General features: G+C 35.2%; 3 protein-coding genes and 2 long non-coding RNA genes across 10 annotated transcripts; 3 read left to right on the plus strand and 2 right to left on the minus strand.

Moving 5' to 3' along the window:
• The first annotated feature begins 735 nt into the window (after nucleotides 1–735).
• On the plus strand, nucleotides 736–1,955 carry LOC138132234 (uncharacterized). The gene is made up of 3 exons (XR_011160026.1): nucleotides 736–1,390; nucleotides 1,441–1,527; nucleotides 1,583–1,955. It is a non-coding gene; the product is annotated as an uncharacterized lncRNA (long non-coding RNA).
• Nucleotides 1,748–3,340, minus strand: LOC138132231 (uncharacterized). The gene is made up of 3 exons (XR_011160020.1): nucleotides 3,106–3,340; nucleotides 2,098–3,053; nucleotides 1,748–1,939 (listed from the first exon to the last, which is right to left on the minus strand). It is a non-coding gene; the product is annotated as an uncharacterized lncRNA (long non-coding RNA).
• On the plus strand, nucleotides 3,334–14,154 carry subdued (anoctamin 1). Of its 5 annotated transcripts, XM_069049623.1 has the most exons (17): nucleotides 3,334–3,471; nucleotides 3,759–4,157; nucleotides 6,496–6,820; nucleotides 6,872–6,939; nucleotides 7,043–7,121; nucleotides 7,266–7,426; nucleotides 7,484–7,652; nucleotides 8,048–8,280; nucleotides 8,330–8,490; nucleotides 8,542–8,774; nucleotides 9,306–9,470; nucleotides 9,521–9,724; nucleotides 9,773–10,019; nucleotides 10,071–10,276; nucleotides 10,359–10,531; nucleotides 10,577–10,830; nucleotides 11,471–14,154. In XM_069049623.1, exons 2-17 carry the CDS (start codon nucleotides 3,772–3,774, stop codon nucleotides 11,662–11,664), a joined length of 3,258 nt encoding a protein of 1,085 aa, XP_068905724.1. In that variant the 5' UTR covers nucleotides 3,334–3,471; nucleotides 3,759–3,771; the 3' UTR covers nucleotides 11,665–14,154. The 5 variants fall into 5 exon arrangements, with proteins under 5 accessions (XP_068905724.1, XP_068905725.1, XP_068905723.1 ...); XM_069049624.1 differs by lacking the exon at nucleotides 3,334–3,471 and having other exon boundaries at nucleotides 3,541–4,157; nucleotides 6,872–6,940; nucleotides 7,053–7,121; XM_069049622.1 differs by lacking the exon at nucleotides 3,334–3,471 and having other exon boundaries at nucleotides 3,541–4,157.
• Nucleotides 14,155–14,325: 171 nt separating this feature from the next.
• On the minus strand, nucleotides 14,326–17,288 carry LOC138132226 (protein lifeguard 4-like). 2 transcript variants are annotated; one of them, XM_069049660.1, is made up of 5 exons: nucleotides 16,451–17,288; nucleotides 15,212–15,465; nucleotides 15,054–15,159; nucleotides 14,853–15,004; nucleotides 14,326–14,803 (listed from the first exon to the last, which is right to left on the minus strand). In XM_069049660.1, the coding sequence occupies exons 2-5, from the start codon at nucleotides 15,451–15,453 to the stop codon at nucleotides 14,551–14,553; spliced, it is 753 nt and encodes a 250-aa protein (XP_068905761.1). In that variant the 5' UTR covers nucleotides 15,454–15,465; nucleotides 16,451–17,288; the 3' UTR covers nucleotides 14,326–14,550. The 2 variants fall into 2 exon arrangements, with proteins under 2 accessions (XP_068905761.1, XP_068905760.1); XM_069049659.1 differs by lacking the exon at nucleotides 16,451–17,288 and adding an exon at nucleotides 15,530–15,711.
• On the plus strand, nucleotides 15,891–20,324 carry LOC138132215 (aspartate aminotransferase, cytoplasmic-like). The gene is made up of 7 exons (XM_069049650.1): nucleotides 15,891–16,146; nucleotides 16,197–16,378; nucleotides 18,689–18,797; nucleotides 18,856–19,224; nucleotides 19,383–19,691; nucleotides 19,808–19,938; nucleotides 20,168–20,324. The coding sequence occupies exons 1-7, from the start codon at nucleotides 16,038–16,040 to the stop codon at nucleotides 20,207–20,209; spliced, it is 1,251 nt and encodes a 416-aa protein (XP_068905751.1). The 5' UTR covers nucleotides 15,891–16,037; the 3' UTR covers nucleotides 20,210–20,324.
• Nucleotides 20,325–21,747: the final 1,423 nt, after the last annotated feature.

The following is a 21,747-nucleotide window of genomic DNA, read 5'->3' on the forward strand; positions in this document are numbered from 1 at the left end:
CTAGTTTCTTTGGTTTCTTTTTGCAGTGCATCGCTGCCAGGTCCGGATTAGGCTGCGATACAGGACCGGAATTCAATTTATTGAAATACATACTATTTTTTTTATATCTGGTAATATTTTAGTTCTAATGTTGACGTGAAAATGTCTACAAATAAAGCCAATAAGTTGGCATTTTTTTGACGCTTTCTTTAAAAATCAAACAGAATAAAAATTTTAAATGTAAGACATTCACTGGACTTCTTGTAAATTGACTAGTCGATTGAATATTTGTCAAGATTAGTCTTAGATGTACGGTCGGTGGACAAATAAAACTGGGACACTTAAAATTTAATCTGTGTAAATCAGACCATTCAATTGTCAATATATTTGTCAGTGTCTATATAATATGTCATACCAAAGTTAACCTATTTGTGACAAAGCCGTAATTAAACGATGCAAATTTGTAAATTTTGACTTATGTGATTGTCATTTTTGTCCCAGTTTTATTTGTCCACCGACTGTACATGTTAATAAAATCACTGCTGTGGTTTTATGCGTTAAGAAAAAATAATCGTACTAAAATGGTACTATAAGAAATTTACCACTGCAAATTATACGCTGATGTGGGTCGATATTAATAATAAAAATAATTTTTTGTCAAATGTCTGTTTAAAAAATGAGCCCTGAAAACTACCATCTTCTCTTGTATTTTCTTCTCTATCCAAGATATTTCGCTTCTAAAAATTAGTTGCGGTTATTTCGATCGTAAAATACTAATTGTTACTCGCTGTTTCTTCTGTAGAAAAAAAAATCTTGCAACTGATTGATTTAATTTGAAGATATTCTATTAGGTATTTATATCACAAAGTTTTCTCTGTTTAAACAAAACAATTTTTAAATTGAACTGATAAATTGATTTATTTAAATCACTTGTACTCCAAAAATATTTTAAATCCATTTTTGAACTATTTTCTTTACGTACAGCGAGATTTTCTGTAAATTTTGCAAGAAAAGTTGAAAATGAAAGACTTTTTTTATCACGTTTATTAACCACACTTCTTGGGTCAGCCCTATAGACCACAAATAATCAATATTCTGAAAACTACTTCTATTTTCTTTTCCTTATGATTGTGACGTTACAGCAATGAATTTATTTATTGTTTAAGAAATCCTTAATAGAATACTGATGATTTATATTTGTATTGTAATAAATCAACAATAAATTGTAATAATTTGAAAGTTATATTCAGAAATATTCTGTGATGTCACTACAAAACTCAACACGATTAGAAACGATTGCTGTAACAACCCCACGTAGACCGACTTCAGATTCTTCCACTTTAATTGCCAACAGGGAAAAAAACAAAGAAAATCATGAAGAGAAGAAAAGAAACGATGTAGACGAAAACGGGTAAAAATTTACATGACTTCTTGAATTTGAAGAACAATGATTTTTTTCAGATTTAATGTTTTTGATTGCTGCGACATCCTTTGCGAGTTATTATATTGTTTTGTAATTTGTAGCGACGATGATGATTATTAATAAAGGTAAAATAAAAAGCATACGCATTTATTTTACGTTTTATATAATTTGGATTTTCAGATCGTTGTTGCATTTTTATGCAATACTGAGGTGTTAGTTGTAACAACTCAGCAAGTCCTGCTAACTTACGTCCATGATAAAAAAATTTACTATGTATTGCGTAAAACTTATAAGGTGACAATAAAAAAATTCAAAGGGACAAAAATGTTATTCTTTGCTGTTGAACCAATTTCAGTTGTTTTTATTATGATTAAAAATATGTATCACATAATCATTTCTTATTTATTAACTACTTTTACTTTATTTTATTTATCACAAATTCTTCATTCCTTAGGTACACTGTTAACAAATATTAATTTGTGCTGAGTCACATATTGCTTGAACACTAACTAATTCATTGTTCTGGTGTCTGTGAACCTGTAATTAGAAATTGTACTGCCAAAATGTTCTACTACCTTCTCACAAATACATACTAAAGCTTTTTGCGTTTTTTTTTTGCATAAAATCAACAAAAATAAAGGCCTTAATGTTGTTTACTTGTTTCAGTTGTATTACTCATGTTATAACATACCTACCTCTTTACATATTTTTTCTTGTTTAAGTTTTCTCAGTTCCTGATGATACCTTTTCAACTGATACCTCAATTTGAAAATTTTAGCGCGACTTTTATTAATGTAACAAAAAAAATTTGCTGTTTCAGGTGTCCATACATAATACCTGAAAGAGTTAAATTTGTATCTCTTTCTCTTTATTCTCTTGCTACTTGGCAACTCATTTATATCATTTGCACAAGTATCATTTACTTTGATTTCTTCACAAGAAAAAATAAGTTTTGAATTCTCATCATCTTCCAGTTCTACTTTTATATCTTCTTCAAGCTCAGTTTTACTTTTATGCCTAGCTTTTCTTGAGTATGACTTTGCAGGTTCATTTTGATGCCAATTATCTACCAGTTTATCCACATTAATTTTATTTTCATTCCTATTTCTAGGCTTCCTAGAGTAAGACCTGAGTGGTTTATTTCTGAGCCACTGATATTCTGATTGTGCATAATGACTCTGCTCTGACTCTTCAATTTGATTTTGGGGCTTTTTTGAATAAGATCTAATTGTTTTAGATCCCCTCCAACTATACTCCACATCTGACAAATCACTATCAAAGTCAGAGTTATTGCCAGGTCCCATAAAATAATTCTCTTTTTTTGTCTCCTTATTAACACTCCTCTCAAGTATCTGATCCAACCAATGCAACTGCTGTTTTGTCAAAGTATTGTTGTTTTTAAACAAACGGAGCATGATTTTGTCCTTCATGAACAAGTCATCTCTTATGTAGATCATTGGTCTTGAATTGTTATCCTCAGATACAGTTCCATTTTTGGGATCTTTTCCCTGACCCACAGAAGCACAAGGTATTGGAACAGCTAATGATACTAAGCGATGCTTTGTGTCATTTACAAAATGCTCCCTCTTAAAGTGGTCTTGACAGATACCCCTTGACTTAAACGCGGACAAAGGCAAATCCAACGAGTTTCCTACAATGTACAGACATTGAAACTGGGTGATTTTTGAATTCAGCCTGGTCACCTGAATTTTTTATCCACTGTTTACATCGTTCTTCGTCTTTAATGGGGAAATTGTAAACCTTGCGTCCGACGCACCTCAATTTCCGACAATACCGATACGCACATCGCGTTTTCATTTTCTTAATCTTCAAATGAGCAAAAAATGAAAAACTCGTCAAGCAAAAAAGTAGAAACAACGATACAAAAATGTCAACACAATTTGACGTATCTATTTGAAGTTTGAACTACACGTGTGCATCACATCTACTCGCAATAGTAACTACTTGACCAATTAATTTTTTTTTAAACAGTTTATTTAAGTTAATACCCTTATTGTGTTTAGTGTTTGCTCTAAATGTTGGTTTAATTGAAGAAAATTCGCGTCGAGGTAGGAAATAATTTTTTCTCGATTTTTCAAAATTCCAAAAATACATGTTCAAAAATAGGACGCAAGCGATTTTTCAAAATGGATTCGGTAGAATTGATGATTTGTAATTATAGTGTTTACCGTTTCGAGCATTATTTACCGTTGCAATTGTCGTTATCGCAATTATTGCGCTTTCAGTGTTAAAAGTGACGTCTTCAGCTTGTGACTCACAAAGTCCAAGAAACCAACATAACTTACGTTTCCAGTTTAGGTGATCGTTAAATGTGATATGAGTCTCATTTTCGTAGATTTGTGAGTGTGATGCCGCTAGAAAGAACCAAAGAAAATGCAGAGAAAAACGTTTCATTTAACACTTCCATGTCAGCGCCTTTGTTGCGACAATCATGTGGTCAAGAAGAGTTCATCATGTCACCTGTTCCAAGCACACAAGATGGAAAAAGTAAGTTCCACAAGAAGCGAGTGGCGACGCTGAGACATGGAGACAGTTTGGAGAATGACAGGTTTATGTATCATCCATACATTTTGAGTTATTATGAAGGCGAGAATGGTAAAGGCCAAAGACAACCACGTTATCGAAGTAAACTTCCCAAACAGAGCTCAGATGAGAACAGAGACTTTGCTGCCATGTCAGTACCTAATTTATACAAAAGTGCTGATAATTTAGATTCTGAAATGGATACAGAAAGGTGAGTTATAAATATTTTAAAAATAAACTGTTTTGCTGTTATGAGCTTCACTTTACACCTGTGATATCACAGGGTCTAATTATAGTTGAATTTATCTTGTTTTTACAAATAAAATCTAAATTGCATTATTTACAGTTTGATATTAACTGCATGCAAACAAATAAAAATTTTTCATAAGTTGTCAACATAAAGCCAATTATAAGTCTGTCTTTTGTTGAGTTATTTACAATTGCACAAATATTTTGATAATTTATAAATAAAAATTTTACTTTCATAACGCAGCTGCAAAATAATTTTTACGAAAAAGGCAGCGGCGGCTCGTTGAGCCGGCAATTTTTTTAATTGTTAAAGAATGCTACATGCAATGAGTTCAATGTAAATGAAGTAAATAAAACAAATCGAAATTTGGAAAATATGACGCTTAAAATATTATCGAATAAACACAGAAGAAAAGAGAAACAAACGAATAGGTAAATGTATAAAAATGAGTCATGATTAGAGAAAATGGATGGGAAAAGAATTCGAGAATTACAGCAATGAAGAGAATTATTTTATGATAGAAATAGGAAATTTGGTAGCTAATGGACTGAAGAGTGTACTAGACTAGAAAAAAGACTTGAGAAGTAATTATTGAAATATATAGTGTGTTGAATTTAACATGAAGGCAGCCTACGTTATTTGAAAATTACAAAAAAAATAAAATGCAAATTTTGCTTCCACCACTACTCCACTACGATTGTTAAAAAATTCAGATCTCGACTGTTAAAAATAAGGAAAATATCAGGCTGCGACTTAAATATGCGACTTAAAAAAACACTACGTACTGTTATCATCAGGTAAATAATAGCAAGTGAAAGTGGAAAGTGTACGCCTCTAGCTATAAAGGAAGCGGGACAAAGGGTTTTCGTTTGCAGAAGTTTTTGTATCTTATTTGAATTAGATAATAAACTTTCATTCAAAAAGTTACAGATTCCATTTTTGACCTTGATCAAATTTCATTATCACTATTAACCTGTAAACAAGCGATAGTGAAAAAGAATTACACAATCCAAAAAATGAGTCAATAATATTATGTATTAAGTATATTACAGGCTAGTATGTATGTATTTGATTTTGTGGGCATGTTTCATAAGAATTATGTAACGTCCCTTTCAATCCATCCATTGAGTTATTAAAATTATTTGTGAGCAAAAGAAAAGTATATTTTGCTTGAACGAGTCAAGAAATTATGTAATAGTGAACTCGGCAAGGTTCTTTTAATCGAAACTATAGTATTATTATTTTCAGACATTTCAGACATTTCCTATTACAAATGCAAGTGTTATGTTGTTTTTACAAATGTCATTTTCTGTTAATAAAAATTTGATGCTTTCATCAGTCTTATCTTTAACGCCCACTTCCTATCAAATCATTTTTCTGTACTTATTGTGTTTCATCACTTCAAAACAAATGAAGCTTTCATTCATCACCGCAGACTATTTTTCTTGTTTTCCCAAACACCACATCTGAAACCCACCAAATTTTTGATACTAAAATTTCGAACTTTCGTTACCTATTTTTTGCATCTGTCGAATTCTTAAAAATCGTACAGATAAATTTTAAAAAAATCGTCATTCTGATTTTTCTCCAGATAAGGATAACGCATAATGTTTGTTTATGATGATTGATGGGTATGATTAAATATTTCGGTAGTTAAGTGTGATTGCCAAGCCAAAGTGTAAATGCTGAAACTATGTATATGCGTTAAAAGATTATTACAACAATTACATTTATCACTTCTCAATCAGCTGTAGATTGTACTAGATTTAAAGTTATCGCAATAAATAAAATCAGTGAGCCGAAGAAAAATTAGTTCCAGGCAGGGGAAAAAATATTTTAAGTAAGATTAGTGCATATATCCTGTTACCTTTTTTTACAACCTCACCTTCAACTTATTTGTAACTCTGTTAAGTCGATATCTCATTCGGTGCTAGGTTGACCTATTCCAATATCATTATTTAATGCGGGTGATATGATGGCAATGTATTTTTTATGTATTTTAAATACTGTGTTTCATAAAAGTTACCGTTTTGTTTGTCAGTTCTAAATAGAAACAAACTGCACATTATTCTTTTCCTGTTGACGTTTCTGACAGCTTTTACTTATTTCTAACCGCACAGATATAACGTCGAAAAAACTAACACTTGCAATTATAAAAATGAAATCGATAAAAATTGGGCATAGACAGATCCCCCAAGTGCCATAAACCACACTTAGCTCTCCCCAACCACTCCCATTAATTAAACTCCCAATTAGTAAATTAAAATTCGTTTTAAACTTATTTTCGTTTCGTTTCCAGAGATTTCCCGTCCGCCCTGCGAAGACCCAATCCGCGAATCGTGATACCGGAGAGCTCGATCGAATCTCAAGAACTACCAAACGAATCTAGTCAAAATAATTGTGAATGTCCTAAACCCGACAATCTGTCGTGTCCCGTACCCACGATTTATTTCACCGACGGGATGAGGTCCGTGGACTTCATTTTGGTGTGGGACGCTTTCACTGAAGATGCCGTCAAGCCAGAGGCTCAAGAGAAGAGGAAAATTTTCGAAGCTAATCTAGCGAAAGAGGGACTCGAGCTGGAGTACGTACCGCAAGAGAGCAACGGACTGAATTTTGTCAAAGTGAGCTTCACTTATGGAGTTTTGTTTTTGATTTTCACGACGAAATTTCAGATTCACGCTCCGCAAGAAGTGCTCCGGAGGTACGGCGAAATCTTGAAGTTGCGCATGCCAATGAGAGAGGTAGATATTTCTATTATTTACATTTTTTAATGTATTATCCATTATTATTTTATCCAATGGGACAATAATTTACGCGTCTCTTTGTTTTTGTTTTAATATTCTGTTGCTACAGGAGTTGTGTAAAGCCCCGAGAGAATTCCGCCAGAATCGTTTGTACAATGCCACAGCATTTATCCAACAGGTATTTCACGCAAGGACTGTTTTCCTAACGTTTTTGTCGCTTTCCTACTAATCTATTTTGAAAAATCTTGACGTGGCATGTTTGGACGCTGGGAAACGCTCAAAAAATCTCAAAACATTTCCTGCAGCTCAGTTGTCATTACAGATTCCTGCTTTGCATCAGATGCGCTCACGAACGAATTTTCTCATCGAGGAAATAAACAGCCAATGGGACAAACTCAAATCTTACATACTCGTCGATTCTGACAAGTTCCCGGAGAAGAATCAGCGATTTACAGCCATTTACAGCCGAGACAGAGAATATTTGTATGTTAGTTGCGAGCCGTATGGATCAATCTAAGACTCACGAGTTGCACTTCTCAGGTTCGACGTCGATTCGCCTTGTTTTTTTACCCCGGCGATTCACTCGAGACTTGTCCAGTTTATCCTCGACAGGAAGCGGTTTAGCGAAAAGGACAACGACGATTTTGCTTTCGGAATAGAGAGACTTTTGAATGAAAGAGTATACAGCGCCGCGTATCCTCTGCACGACGTGAGTTGCCTATAGTTTTTCTCAATTCTAAATTTCCACCACCTGTTGAATTATGTTGGCAAAATAAAAATATTTCTAAATTGGGGATTCTTATAACCAAAGTTGGCAATATAATTATTTTATGAACATGATTTGAAAACATTAAAATTAGTTCATAAGTTTATTTTGCTTTTAGAATTTGATTTTCTACCTACTTACTTGCTGCATTTTATAACAGGTTTTCGTTCTTTTCCTTTATTCTAAAATTTTGAGTTGTAAAAACGGAAATTGACAGATTGTGTCAGTGTTGCCGGTTGTATTTCCAACGTAGATGCAGTGTTGGTGGAAATTTAGAATTGAGACAGACTTTACTTGTTCGTGTGGATCGATCTAAATAAATTTGTAATTGTTTCAAGGGCGACTTGAAACAGTCCGGCTCGGTGCGCTACCTCCTCTACAACGAATGGACAGCTTTGAGGAAGTGGTACCGCTACCAACCCCTAGACTACGTTAAAGATTACTTCGGGGTAAAGATCGGCTTGTACTTTGCCTGGTTGGGTTTCTACACCCACATGTTGCTCCCCGCCGCCGTCGTCGGCTTTTTCTGTTTCGTTTACTCGTGTCTCACCCTCTACACCAACAAACCGAGGTAAGTTGAGCGATCGGGACCCCACCGAAGACTAAAATCTTAAATAAAGTGAAGACATCTGCAATGCGAACTTCACAACGAAGATGTGCCCCCTTTGCAATGACTGGTGCAACTACTGGGACCTACAAGAAACGTGCGCTCACGCCCGGATCACGTATCTCTTTGACAATTCGACGACGGTGTTTTTCGCGATTTTTATGTCATTTTGGGGTGAGTATTTAAAAAAAGTTTGACTCGGAATTGTGGCAAATGTGATTGAAGCTGCACTTTTTCTCGAATTGTGGAAGCGGTACTCTGCTGAGATCACTCATCGGTGGGATTTGACCGGTTTTGACATCCAGGAGGAGCACCCAAGGCCGCAGTATTTAGCCAGACTTGCTCACGTCAAGAGACAGGAAATCAACGTTGTTACCAACATAGAGGAACCGCACGTCCCGTTCTGGCGACTGAGAGTTCCTATAACGATTTTCAGCTTTTCTGTTGTCATGTTGTTGGTAATTTTCCTACCGCCTGCCACAATATCTGACAAGCGCGCGTTAAATTTTGACATTTCGTAGTAAAAATATAGTCAAGTCCATTCAAAAGTCAAAAAATCACCACCTAAAGGTTGGTAAAATTTAAAAAACTCTAGGTAGATATTTTTTCATACTATGTTGGTAACTATAAATTATGACATTTATTTGATTGAAAATAAAATTCAATTGCTTTGAATTTCGTTCATATTGTTTTATTAGCAGCACGTTTCATTTATTTATTGATTCTTATTATTTTTACTTAAACATGCCTAGAAAAACAAGACACTTAATAAACATTTAACCTGAAAATTACAAGTCTCACCAAATTTTACACTAGACAGCGTTGCCGATAGTAATTATCGAGGAAAATGCGACGTTGGTGATTTTTTGATTTTTGAATGGACTTTAGTTTCGTGCCGTGCTGCTTGCAAGATATTGTGTCATCTACTACAAAATCAAAATGTCTAACCACCAAAAAGTTCAAAAGCTTGAAACAACACACTGTCCTAGGTCACAATGGCCTTGGCCACCGTCGTTGCCATCGTGGTCTACCGCATGTCGATGCTCTTCTCTTTGCGGGTCTACGCCGACCAAGTCGACAACAGTTCAGCCATCTTGTTTACGACTTGTACAGCCGCCTGCATCAATCTGGTGTGCATCGTCATCTTCAACTGGGTACGACGTCACGCACGGTTCAATCTAAGACTGACTTTTTCTCCGTCTAGATTTACAATTACGTGGCCGAGTACTTGACGGAATTCGAACTACTGCGGACTCAGACCGAATTCGACGACTCCTTGACCCTCAAAATCTACCTCCTCCAATTCGTCAACTATTACGCCTCCATTTTCTACATCGCGTTTTTCAAGGGGAAATTCGTGGGGTCGCCTAAGGAATACCACATGCTCTTCGGCTATCGGCAGGAAGAGGTTGTGCGAAAAATCGAGATTAAACATTTTGTACATTAGTGATTTTAGTGCGGTCCTGGGGGGTGCCTGACGGAGTTGTGCATCCAACTGGCTATAATAATGGTGGGCAAACAAGCCATGAATACTGTTTTGGAGATGTTGTTCCCTTTATTTTTCAAATGGTTGAACACCATCAAAGTGAAGACGGGACTGAGCAAGGATCAGTCGTGTAAAGGGGCGCGTCCGCAATGGTTGAAAGATTACAAACTAGTCGAGTGGGGACCGAGGAGTTTATTTCCCGAGTATTTAGAAATGGGTAGATAGTACCCCAATGAGAGTCACACGAGTTTTAATAATTGAATTTCAGTCTTGCAGTACGGTTTTGTAACGATTTTCGTCGCGGCCTTCCCACTGGCGCCATTTTTCGCCCTGTTGAATAACGTTCTAGAGATGCGATTGGATGCCAGGAAACTTATTACATTTTATAGGAGGCCGGTCGGTCAAAGGGTCAGGGACATAGGGGTGTGGTACAGGATTCTGGACTCGATCGGGAAGCTTTCAGTTGTTACAAATGTGAGTTTGTGACTTAAGCTTGTTCACTCTCACCTTCTAAGTAATTTTTTTATTATTATTATAAATTGTTTGGGAATTTTAGGGATTTATAATAGCGTTCACGTCCGAATTCATCCCTCGTTTAATCTACTCGATGTACTTCAGCGAAGATCACAGTCTGAAAGGCTACCTTAACTTCACCCTGTCCTACTTCAACACTTCGCACTTCCAGAACGAATCCTACCCTCGCAAGCACAACTCCGAAGAGATCTGCAGGTGAGACGATGACATTTACGAATCGTCGTTGAGCGTGTTTCGTAGATATCCGGATTTCCGGGAGCCTCCTTGGTCGCCGAACCGCTACGAGAAGACCGTCACCTATTGGCACATTCTGGCGGCTCGCCTGGCTTTCGTCGTCGTTTTCGAAAATATCGTGACGTTTATCATTATCATCATAAAATGGTGCATACCGGATATACCGGGCGACCTCAAAGACAGAATTAGGCGCGAGGCTTACATCACCAACGAAATCATCATTAAACAAGAGACAATCAGGGCACAACATGGATACTTGTGTGAGTAATTCACCCTCTCTAAAGTAGAGGTAAAAAAAGTAATGTTGACAGAATTATCTTCCGGTACTTTTTGCTCTGCGTTTTATCCAGTGTGAACATTAAGTTTGGAACAAAATTCATAATAGCGTTATGTGATGTAATATCGCTCAGATAGGTCGATTTTATTTCTAAAAATGTCATTCTGTGATATGCAATTTCTTTAAATGACAACCCCAACTTTTTTCTCCTATTTCTGATAGACCTTCCTAGTACCTAAACGACTAATAAAAAAGATTGGTCGTTACATAACAATCTTTTTGAGAAAATTACTAATTTTATTTCAAAAATGTAATTTAATTTTTAATGTAAAAATTTTCATTGACCTCAAAAATGAAAATTTGCCATTTTCTCAAAAAAGTTGTTGTGTAAGGTACCAATTTTTTTCGTTCATTGGTTAGGTGGTAGGAAGATCTGTCAGAAAAAGAAGAAAAAAGTGGGGGTTGCATTGAAAAAAAAAAAGGTCATTTAAACAAATTGCACATCACAAGGTGTCATTTTTCGAAATGAAATCGACCTGTGCGAGCGATTTTCTCAAAATCATCACATAACGCTATTATGAATTTTGTTCCAAATTTTACGAATTTTTGAATTGTGTTTGCAGATCCTTCGCCTACAATGCACAGGGAGTTGATAAATAACATTAGAGAGTGTCCGGCAACTCCCGAACAGTGGGACAGGTTGCTGAGTAAATCTTTAGCCGGGACTGATTTTGATTTGATGGTACATAGCAACAGTTATCCTCCACAGACTGAAGGGAATCGAGCTAATTCAGAGCAGACCCCTACTAGCCTATAGTTCCTCGAAAACTAGTCTTTATTTTCATTTATTTTGAGTAAGTCCAACATGTGTGATTATGAATATGGTGTTACGGCTTTACTTACATAAAGATTGTGATTTTTTTTTGTTGATTTTGTTAGAATTATTGTGGTGCTGTAGAGTGCACGTTATATAAAGGAACGCCAAGGCAAAAAATGAATTCAAAGTAACGAAAAACGTGATTTCTACTCGTTTGATTAAATTCCTTGCGATATGATCGTTTAAAATATGTGAAAAAGACATATTTGTACCAAATGCGGTAGGTGGTATATTTTGCGTTTGTTGAAAAATCGAAATTTTTTGATAATTTTCGCAATTTGTGTATCGTGTCCCCATTATAGGCATTAGCAACCGCTTGGTACTGCAGAAATCCCACCAGATGAGTGTGTAAATGAGAAAATTAAAAAAATTTGCATTTGATATTTTTTTAATTTTTGCAAATTGTTTACTTACTCATTCTGGTGGGATACTCACTACACATTGCTAGTTAAACATCAGTCATAAATTTTGAATAATGAAATTTTTATACAGAGTAGAAAATTAATGAGTATATTTTGTCATGAAACGCACTGATATTTTTGGTGATACTTAATTATTTTTCAATGTAGTACGTTATCTAATGCAGATTTTTAACCTGGGATCACTCATGTTAAATATGATAATAATGCCGACTAATTTATTAATAGTACTTATAAATACATAGTTAAATTATTAACAAAATAAAGCATGTTTTGATAAACATTAATTTATACTAGACAACCGATTGACACTTAAACAAAGTACGAGTAGAAGAGAGTGATCCTAGATTAAACTGCTTTTCTGTTCCTAAGTACATTAGCGGAACCTTGTTAAAGTGTTCACGACTGCATCGGCGAGACCCTAAACCGATCTACCTATTGTTTAATTCGTGTTTGAACCACATATACCAGACTGTTGTGCCTTTTCTAATACTCCCCAAAGTTGACTTTCGAGATATATTGAAATTAAATTTATATGCCTAATACGTAGTTTATGTTTTCAATCAAATTATTTATCTTGTTTTTATACGTAGATTAGATTTATATGTCTGTTATATTGATAAGTGTGGTCTTTTTATTCTCATCTTCCGAATGTTTACAGTGTTTGTTAAAGTTTAAGATGTTATTGCTCATAATTTTATATTCACCTTTTTACACTTACTTTTACAAAGAACTTCTAAAAGTGTAACTGCCCGTTTACAACAATAATTTTTAAAATATAATTGTATTTTCTTGTACACTTAACGAAACCAAACGATTGTTTGATGTAAGTTGTAAACGCTTAGCAGTTCAATTTATTGCAATGTTGTAGAGTAGAAATATGTGTCTCAGAAATAAATACATTAATTTTAACTGGTAATAGAACTCGATAATAGCAACAATATATTTAATCCTTGTGAGTAAAATGCATTCGAAAAAAATTCCGATAATAATCCACTCACTTGGGAGATTATATGTGAAGACAATTTTAATAATACATATTTTAAACTGACCCTTCATGTACTCCCAAAAGAAGAAACCGCACGGTAATTCTCCGGACACGAGGAGCACTCCCGAACACTTCACCATACACCAACACAATATCTACGTATTCACTATTCGAAAATAAACGCGTCATTTTCACAAAATTTTAGCTTAAATCATAGAATCAACGCGTCCACCTGCCTTGTGGAGTCGGATAAAACTAACTAAAAATGTAATTCTCTCTACCTCGGCCGCAGAGCGAAAAAACTTTATTCCAAAAACATAATGTTTTGCGGTGCTTTTACAAAAAATATTATTTCACGGTCACTGTCATTGGGTTAAATAACTATAAAATACGAGTAAATAGACAGCTCGTTAATTTATGAGGGAAAATTATATTTCAAAAAAAATGGTACATAACAATTTTGTTGTTCTTAACGAGATCTACCACCGGTTAAAATTAATGTATTTATTTCTGAGACACATTACCTATGTAATTATATACATGTTAAGTAAGCAAAGTCGATAGACAAACTGTAAACATGTGTTTGAAAAAATCTGTGATAATTGTAACATCCATTACCTTTGCCCTGCAGCTACATGCATGCTGTTAAAACGATCATTTATCCGTAGAATATTAGTAAATGTACTACAAGCATTCTTTCTTCAGAGAAACTGGAAAAATTTATACTCATAAGATTCTTATAAGAAATTGTAGCTTAAGAAACATTTATTAATATCAGCTCACTGCAGAATACGTAACATTTTTTATCGAATCTCGCCACTGATTGTTATACTATTTTTAAATGGTGTTAGATCTAAATAAATTTAATAGTTAGGCTGTGTCAATAACTTGTTTGAAGGCTTCACTGATTTGTTTTAAGTTCATTGTTTTGGTTGTATTCATTGCTAAAGTTAGCTTTTCAATTTATTGACACATTAAAGAATTGCAGCTGACTTTTTTTGAATAAAAATGCTTCTTCCTGTATTGTAGGCTCATTTTGACAGTTCAAACATTATTTCAGATTCGGCCTTAACTAAGTTGGTATGGCGTTGTTCTCAGGTATGGCTTACAGTGACTGTAGTATGACTAAAATCAATTGTCACAACTAGCGCCACCTAGGCACAAGATTTCTGTGGCAAAGTAACGAAACGAGGGTCCCAATAAAAATTATTTATTTGTAGATATATCATACAAAAACAGTATCACATATTTTATGTGGTTAACACAATAAAAACATCAAGTTAGGTATCAATTTCAACAAAAAGTAGACAAACCAGCGATAATTACAACAAAGCTTTTCTACATCAGTGTTATCACAATAATTTTGTGTTTCAAACTTCATAAGAAACTTAAGTTAAGGTCAATACTGTTCAAATTTATTTATTGCCGATTCATGGCCTGCAAAATACGTAAAATGTACAAGAACAAGTTTACAATGTCCAGATACAAGTTGATGGTGGCGAGAATATACTCTTCTGCTGACAAAGTCTTCATCAACATTTGAGTGTCAAAGATGATGAACAAACAAAACAAAAACGCGCCACCTAGCGAGTAAATAATTTCGAACGTATTTGAATGGAAAAAGACTTGCATGAATCCGCCGACCAATAAGATGCACAGACCGGCGAACAAACTGGAAGTAAAAATGTAATTTATGTAGCTACGCTAGAATGACGACTCACCCTGAATACATCGTTGAGAAATCGTGTTTCGTTTGGAATGTGTAGAACGTCAAACCTGCTAGCACTATGAAAGTGAGTAGCACCGCTTGAAGGACTACTGTTTGGGAGTAGAACGTCAGGATGACACCTAGAGTGTAGGCCTCGACGACAGTCTACAATTCAAGTGATTTATTGAAGGGTTTAAAGTGAGAAAATACATACAAAAGCAGCGAGGAGTATGAGATTGATGGGGGTCTCGCGCCTTTTGATGTGCAGTGCCACTATTAAGACCAGACTGGCGATCAGAGCGATAGCCATCATCCAAGTGCTACAAGAATTTCAATCAATCTGGTTAATTAAAACTGGCAATGAAAATATACTTTGTCTGAACGAAACTTTTGATCTGTGGTGTAAACATACAAATCGTTGCTACCACAACAGTGAGAAGCAATTGCATGCTGAGTAAGCCGTAAACTTTGCGGATGAACGCCAGGCGGATCGCTTTGGAGGCCTGCATGACGTTGTTGCGGTAGGCGAAGTCGTTCTCGATGCCATCTTCATCATAATCTTTGCCGCCTCGCTCGCAATCCTCCTCCAAGATCAGAGGAACCGTCGCGGACATCTTGCGCCCGTCCTGGAATAAATGCGGTTGAAACATACAACCTTTTAATTATGACAAGCGATTGAGTTTCACTGACACTGATCGCGGGCACGTCGATCGATTCCTGGCGTAATTTGGCCTAATAGGGACACGTCACTGTTTGTTTATTTGAATTATTAAGTGATCGTTCCTTGCGCACTTCAACTGAAATTCTAATTAATCACAAACGGGTGAAGGGTGAAACTCGTAAATATTGAAAAAATGTTTTGCTCAAGTGACAGATAACATATGGACGCACTTTGTGGTGGGGGATGACGTTTAAGTATCCTTTGAAAAAAAATCGACGCAAAGATAAGAAATTCTCTCCTTATCAGTAGCTTTTCGGCGTTAAAAAGACGATTTTCGTGTGGCTTGCGTATTATTCTTACGAGAATGTGACAACAATAGTAGGTCAAATGTCCACAATGTGTAGTTCAAATGTCACCCGCTGGCAGTTGCCCAGGTTGCCCTTGAAATTCGCCGATAGGTCAAAAAGGTTATCTCAATTTACTCTCAACATTCGTTTGAAATTATCGGCAATTTAGTCAAGATACTGAACCGCGAACATGTCGAGATTCGCCAAAGTCGAACAAGGGCCGCCCATCGAGGTCTTCGCCTTGAACCAACAGTTCCAAGCTGACACGTTCCCAAATAAAGTCAGTTTAGGGGTTGGAGGTGAGTTTGAATCTTTTTGGGGGGTCGCGCCGAGTGTTGTATTTTTTAAGCCTATCGTACCAATGAGGGTCAGCCTTGGGTGTTGCCGGTGGTTCGAGCGGCTGAAAAAGCTCTAGCAGCAGATGAGAAACTGAACAAGGAGTATCTGCCCGTGCTGGGACTGGAGACTTTCAGCACAGCCGCCACCAAGATGTTGCTAGGAGCTGACAGTCCAGCAATAAAGGAAAATCGGGTTTGTGAAAAGCTTTTCCTTTAAGAGGTTTTTCATTTTAATTAGCCTCATTATTGTGTAGAAAGTGCTCACCTAGTGAATTTGGGTTACTAGGAAGGTTGATTGTTTTTTGTTTACTTTTTATAACGTAAAAAATGCTTCAAGTTGATTAAATTGGCTTATCACTCTACTACACTTGTCACCAGATCATTAACACTTTTGTCAGTTTTTATATTTGCTTGTTATTATAAAATTATTTTTTAATTGTGTGAAAGCGTTATCTGAATTGTTACTAATCACATTGCAAAGCTTGGATCGTTTATCACGTCATATCAAAGAATTTTAGGAGATAAGGAAAATGAATTAAAAATACATATTTTGCCAAACAATTATGATAATCACAAATACCCTGAGAGTTAAAACTGTTTGGCACATACTTTGCAACTTATTGACGTCAGAACATGGTGTAACGTATTTTTTAATTTTATAAAATGTTTGCGTGGAGGAAGTTTTTCACAATTAAATACAATGATTTTTAAAGAGTTTATTAGAAGCTGAATCAGCACAAAAGATTTTTTGCAAACGGTTTTATAATATTAAAATTAAAAAAAGCGATCGATAGAATGAGGTTTTATTTGCGGCGGAAAACTAATTTTAGTTGGCTAATTTTACCGGGTTGGTCACTTCAGTAATTAAGAAGTTTCTGAAACAACGAATGAACATGTTGTGCAATAACTCTCGAAATTTTTTTTAATATGACGTGTTTTAGAATAACGATTCATTTAATTTTACAAACACGGAATACTTAGCTCCTTAAAAACGGCAGCACAACATTTAATCAAGGACTTAGTGAAGTTGTCAATGTTTTTGAAGCAGTAATTTGTCGGTTTTTCGAGTATGCACATGGTCGTCCACTTCCACTCTTGCGCTTTACGAAATATTTGACAGGTGATGAAGTTACGACATACGTTAGCGGAAACAAAGCAAGCCCCACTTCATATTTTTTGAACACACGTTATATCGAGTGTTTTTTTTATTTTTTAAATGTCCTAATGTCCACATTAAAAAAATTACTCTAAATCATGCTTTATTGAAGCTGTCACATGAAAGATGAAATTGTTGTCAATTTGACACCGGTTTAAAATATAATTTTTTAAATATGCGAGTACATTTGGGTATTTGTTTTATATTTTTTATTAATTAAAACCTCGTTCTATTCCATTTGTCTGATTTTTACAACTTTTTGAATATTTTCTCGGTAAATCTGACATTCACATTTTCAAAATTGACAATCAAAATTGAGGTTATTAATCCATAAGGGTCGTTTTAGAATGTATGACAGCACGATGACATTAGTGTCTAAAATTTTTTGATCGCAATAGTAACATTAGATATGAGTGAGTTTAAAAAAAACCTGTTTTTTAACAAAAGTGAAGGTTTGAATCATAAATTAAAGGTGAAACCTGACAAGAGTGATATAAGCTACGAAGTACGAGAAATAAACTGAATTTTTGACAAAGTTTTCTTGTCCAGATTTTTATTTTAACACTGATATTATTACATAATGGAGACATAGCCGGTCAGATGTGAAATTAAAAAAAAAAACATCGGGTATGTATTTGGAAGATTTGTGAAAACTTCAACATTAAAAAAAAACAATGAAAGTAATAAGACTCAAAACTTTTAGTGATGCGGTTATATTAATCAAGTGCTGAGTCGAATTTTGTTATTCACTTGGTGACCACTGAACAAATTCTGCGTTAAGGCCCAAAGAACAACAAAAAATGTCGCTGTAATTTTTGTTGCTGCAAGCATGGCAGAAAAAAAACGTATTTTTCCTCAACAAAACACTAACTCCAACCTTCTGTTATATCCTTGAGCGGTTCCACTAACTTTCTATTAAGGAAAAATTTTATCCGTTGCGAGTACGACACGATTAGACACTAGAGTTGTACACCGAACACTGTCTCAAAAAGTTCTAACTCTTAACTAAGCCTGCTAAGTTTCTAGCGAGCGCAAAACTTTCGATTAACTCGCCTTTTAACCCTCAAGTTGGAAGTTTTTGGGACAAAATCAATCATTAGTTTCATTTCATTCAAGTTATAAACATAGACATATAGATCATTAGAAAAATAATGTACCGAGTGATGTGACATTATAGGGTATAAATGTAATCACGCAGATATAACGTCTTTGTTATCATATTAATTAAAATCAGGCAGAAAAGTGTATGTTGTACCTCGTAAGTTCGCTCACTCTACACGTGTACTGCTATGGTGTCTAATCGTGCCGTACCTTTATGAATGTAACGTCTCTCGTATCTTGATTTAGGGCTTCGGAGTTCAGTGTCTCTCTGGAACCGGCTGTTTACGTGTAGGAGCAGAATTCCTGGCACGAATTCTAAATTATCACGTTTTCTACTACTCCAAACCCACATGGGGTAGGTCCGCATCGTAGCTGATCGCAAAATATTGACCCATGACCCATTTTCCCTCCAGAAAACCACAAATTGGTGTTCAACAACGCCGGGTTCAAAGAGCCCAAAGAGTACAGATACTGGTCGGAATCCACCCGAGGACTCGATCTGAACGGACTCATCGAGGACCTAGACAAGGCACCGGAAAATTCTGTCGTGATCTTGCACGCGTGCGCACACAATCCCACAGGATGTGATCCCACCCAGGAACAGTGGGCCAAGATCGCCGACGTTATGGAGAAGCGAAAACTCTTCCCGTTCTTCGACTCGGCCTATCAGGGATTCGCTTCAGGGGATTTGGAAAAGGACGCGTGGGCCGTCAGATATTTCGTCTCGAGGGGATTCGAACTCGTGTGCGCCCAGTCCTTCGCCAAAAATTTCGGATTGTACAGTAGGTTTTTGCTTGAGGAAATTTGATTGTAAAATGTAAATTAGTGACGTTAGTAATTTATTTTTCTAACAAGTTGGCAACACTAGTATTTTTCAAAGAAACGTCAATATGCCGACTGAGAGACTGAAAATTGCGAATCAAGATGGTTATTATTTCAGACGAGCGTGTCGGTAACCTAACTTTTGTCGTTAAAAACCCCGAGGTCGTCCCCAAAGTGAAATCGCAGGTCACTCTGCTGATAAGAGGGATGTACTCGAATCCTCCCAGTCACGGGGCTAGAATAGTGAACCACGTGTTCGCGGATCCTGCCCTGTACGAGCAATGGAAGGGATGTATCCAGACCATGTCTTCGCGGATCATCGAAATGAGAAAGGCCCTAAGAGCGGCGTTGGAAAAGTTGAAAACTCCTGGAGACTGGAGTCACATTACTTCGCAGATCGGGATGTTCTCGTACACCGGATTGAACGGTACCTAATTTGATTTCTTCACTTGGCGACACCAACTAGTAACAGTTGGTGAAAATGAAAAACCCCAGATTATTTGTCAACTCAAAATCAGTAATTTATTTGTTGATTTATTCCAGAAAAACAGTCGCTCCACATGATCGAGAAACATCACATTTACATGCTGAAGTCGGGTCGCATCAGCATGTGCGGACTCACCCCCAACAACGTGGAATACGTAGCGAAAGCCATTTATGAAACTGTAACAAATGTAAAGTAGCCACTTTGATATTACTTATCGCTGCTGTACTGTAACATTTAACTGCATTATATTCAAAGCCAAACACATTTTATAGTGTTTTGTAATCGTGCATTTTTAAATACTTGTGATAAAAAAATTGCAATAGAAGGAATGTAACGTGATGTATAGATATTTGCTGTGGTATTATATTGTGAAGGCAGAAGTTACTTTTATTTTTTAAAACCCGATATTTTTTCAGTGCGACACTCGCGGGGTGGCCACCTTGGGGCACAAACTTTAATTTTTCGGAGCTTCCAACAAACAAAAGTGTGATTGTGATTGTATTTCATAGGGTGTTAAAATTGAATTTAAAGCGATTTTATAAAAGAAAATTAATAAAAACAGGTGATTGACGAGTTCGAGTTTTTAATGAAAATAAATATGTAACGTCTTATACCGTGTTATGTGATTAATGAAATTATTTTTGTTGATTATAATATTAAAAAGTCGGAAGGTTCGTTATGTGATTCTAGTAACTTCGAGCCGTCACGTTGGTGGTAGACTAACTTCATCGTAGTTCACTTGTGCGGCGGTAGTTATTTGCTTCTTTTTGGATGGTGTGAATTAAAAAATTCGGAAAATTCATTTAAAAAAAAAAATCCATAAACGGTGTAGTCTGTCCAATTTTGTGACGTTTATTCATCAATGTATTAAATTTTAATAAAAAATACTCTGACGGAATATTTAATTTTATTTCATCTTTTTTTTTCAATATAGTCTGTTTTTTTATCAAAGAACCACCGACACCGCAATTTACACCCATACACTTGTAAAATCGGTTAAATAAAAAAAAAAGAAGAAAAGATTAAAATATTCCATGATCATGAACTCTGAAATAGTTATTTAAGCGACTACAATCTGAAAAAAATATTTTTAACAACAAAATTTTCTCATTAATTTTGACTTGAGCAAGTTGAATGAATATGTAAAATATATCAATGGATGTGTAAATACATGAGCGGATATGAATTTTACCGTTAAAATTGTTTTGAAGAATTGAAAATTAAAAATAATTGTAGTCCCTACCACGTCTATTTTAAAACGTCAATTTGAATGTCTTTCGCCTGGTGACATAACAGTAGTATTTTTCATAGTTACGGAACATCTAGGTAAAATATAAAGACTGAAAGAGTTCCAATTTTTTAAAATCTAAGAATTTCAGATAATTTTAGTTTGCTATAAAAGTAAAAGCAAAAATGCAGTTTTGGCAATGAAACTAATGTTTATAAAACCTTGTCAAGAACTTACAGTGGTCTTTAATTTTGGAACAGACTAGTCTGCTATAGATATAAATTTTCGTCATTTTCCAATTTTTTTAAATGTACATAAAGTACATAATATCCAGGAACGTAAAAATGTGGAGTATTTTCTTTATGAATGCGTAAAAAAAAATTAATGTCAGAAAAAAAAAGTTGATTTACTATCTGTAAGTTTTAAAGCAAACTTAGAAGTGAGTAAAAAATACAACATGAAAGGGATTAAGGTAAGTTAGTTTGCAAAGTGATTAAAAAACGTCAAAAGTCATTTGAGTCGCTTAGGTACCAGTAAGGTTGAATAGTTTACGGTGTAAAGGACATGGTCATGCAACAAAGAATTTTTTGATGTTCAAAATAATTAAAAGTCGAAAAAACTGATCATGAAAACGTTAAAAAAAAAACAAAAAATTTCTGAAGCATCTACGAAATAGTATGTAGAATCTGGGACAGAACCGGAGGAAGATTTTTTTGGGTGCCATAGTGTTAAAAAAAATATGAACTATCAAGAGTTTACAAAGAAAAA

Source organism: Tenebrio molitor, chromosome 5, assembly GCF_963966145.1.
Source record: "Tenebrio molitor chromosome 5, icTenMoli1.1, whole genome shotgun sequence".
NCBI lineage: Eukaryota > Metazoa > Arthropoda > Insecta > Coleoptera > Tenebrionidae > Tenebrio > Tenebrio molitor.

Bases quoted from the DNA above. Each gene is read 5' to 3' on its own strand.
- subdued (XM_069049623.1), top strand. From the start codon at position 3,772: ATGCCGCTAGAAAGAACCAAAGAAAATGCAGAGAAAAACGTTTCATTT. The intron at 10,277-10,358 runs GTGAGTTTGTGA...TGGGAATTTTAG, and splicing joins AGCTTTCAGTTGTTACAAAT to GGATTTATAATAGCGTTCAC. The intron at 10,831-11,470 runs GTGAGTAATTCA...TTGTGTTTGCAG, and splicing joins GGCACAACATGGATACTTGT to ATCCTTCGCCTACAATGCAC.
- LOC138132226 (XM_069049660.1), bottom strand. From the start codon at position 15,453: ATGTCCGCGACGGTTCCTCTGATCTTGGAGGAGGATTGCGAGCGAGGC. The intron at 15,005-15,053 runs GTATGTATTTTC...CTTGAATTGTAG, and splicing joins TCATACTCCTCGCTGCTTTT to ACTGTCGTCGAGGCCTACAC. The intron at 14,804-14,852 runs GTGAGTCGTCAT...TTTTACTTCCAG, and splicing joins TTCTCAACGATGTATTCAGG to TTTGTTCGCCGGTCTGTGCA.
- LOC138132215 (XM_069049650.1), top strand. From the start codon at position 16,038: ATGTCGAGATTCGCCAAAGTCGAACAAGGGCCGCCCATCGAGGTCTTC. The intron at 16,379-18,688 runs GTTTGTGAAAAG...ATCTTGATTTAG, and splicing joins CAGCAATAAAGGAAAATCGG to GGCTTCGGAGTTCAGTGTCT. The intron at 19,225-19,382 runs GTAGGTTTTTGC...TTATTATTTCAG, and splicing joins CAAAAATTTCGGATTGTACA to ACGAGCGTGTCGGTAACCTA.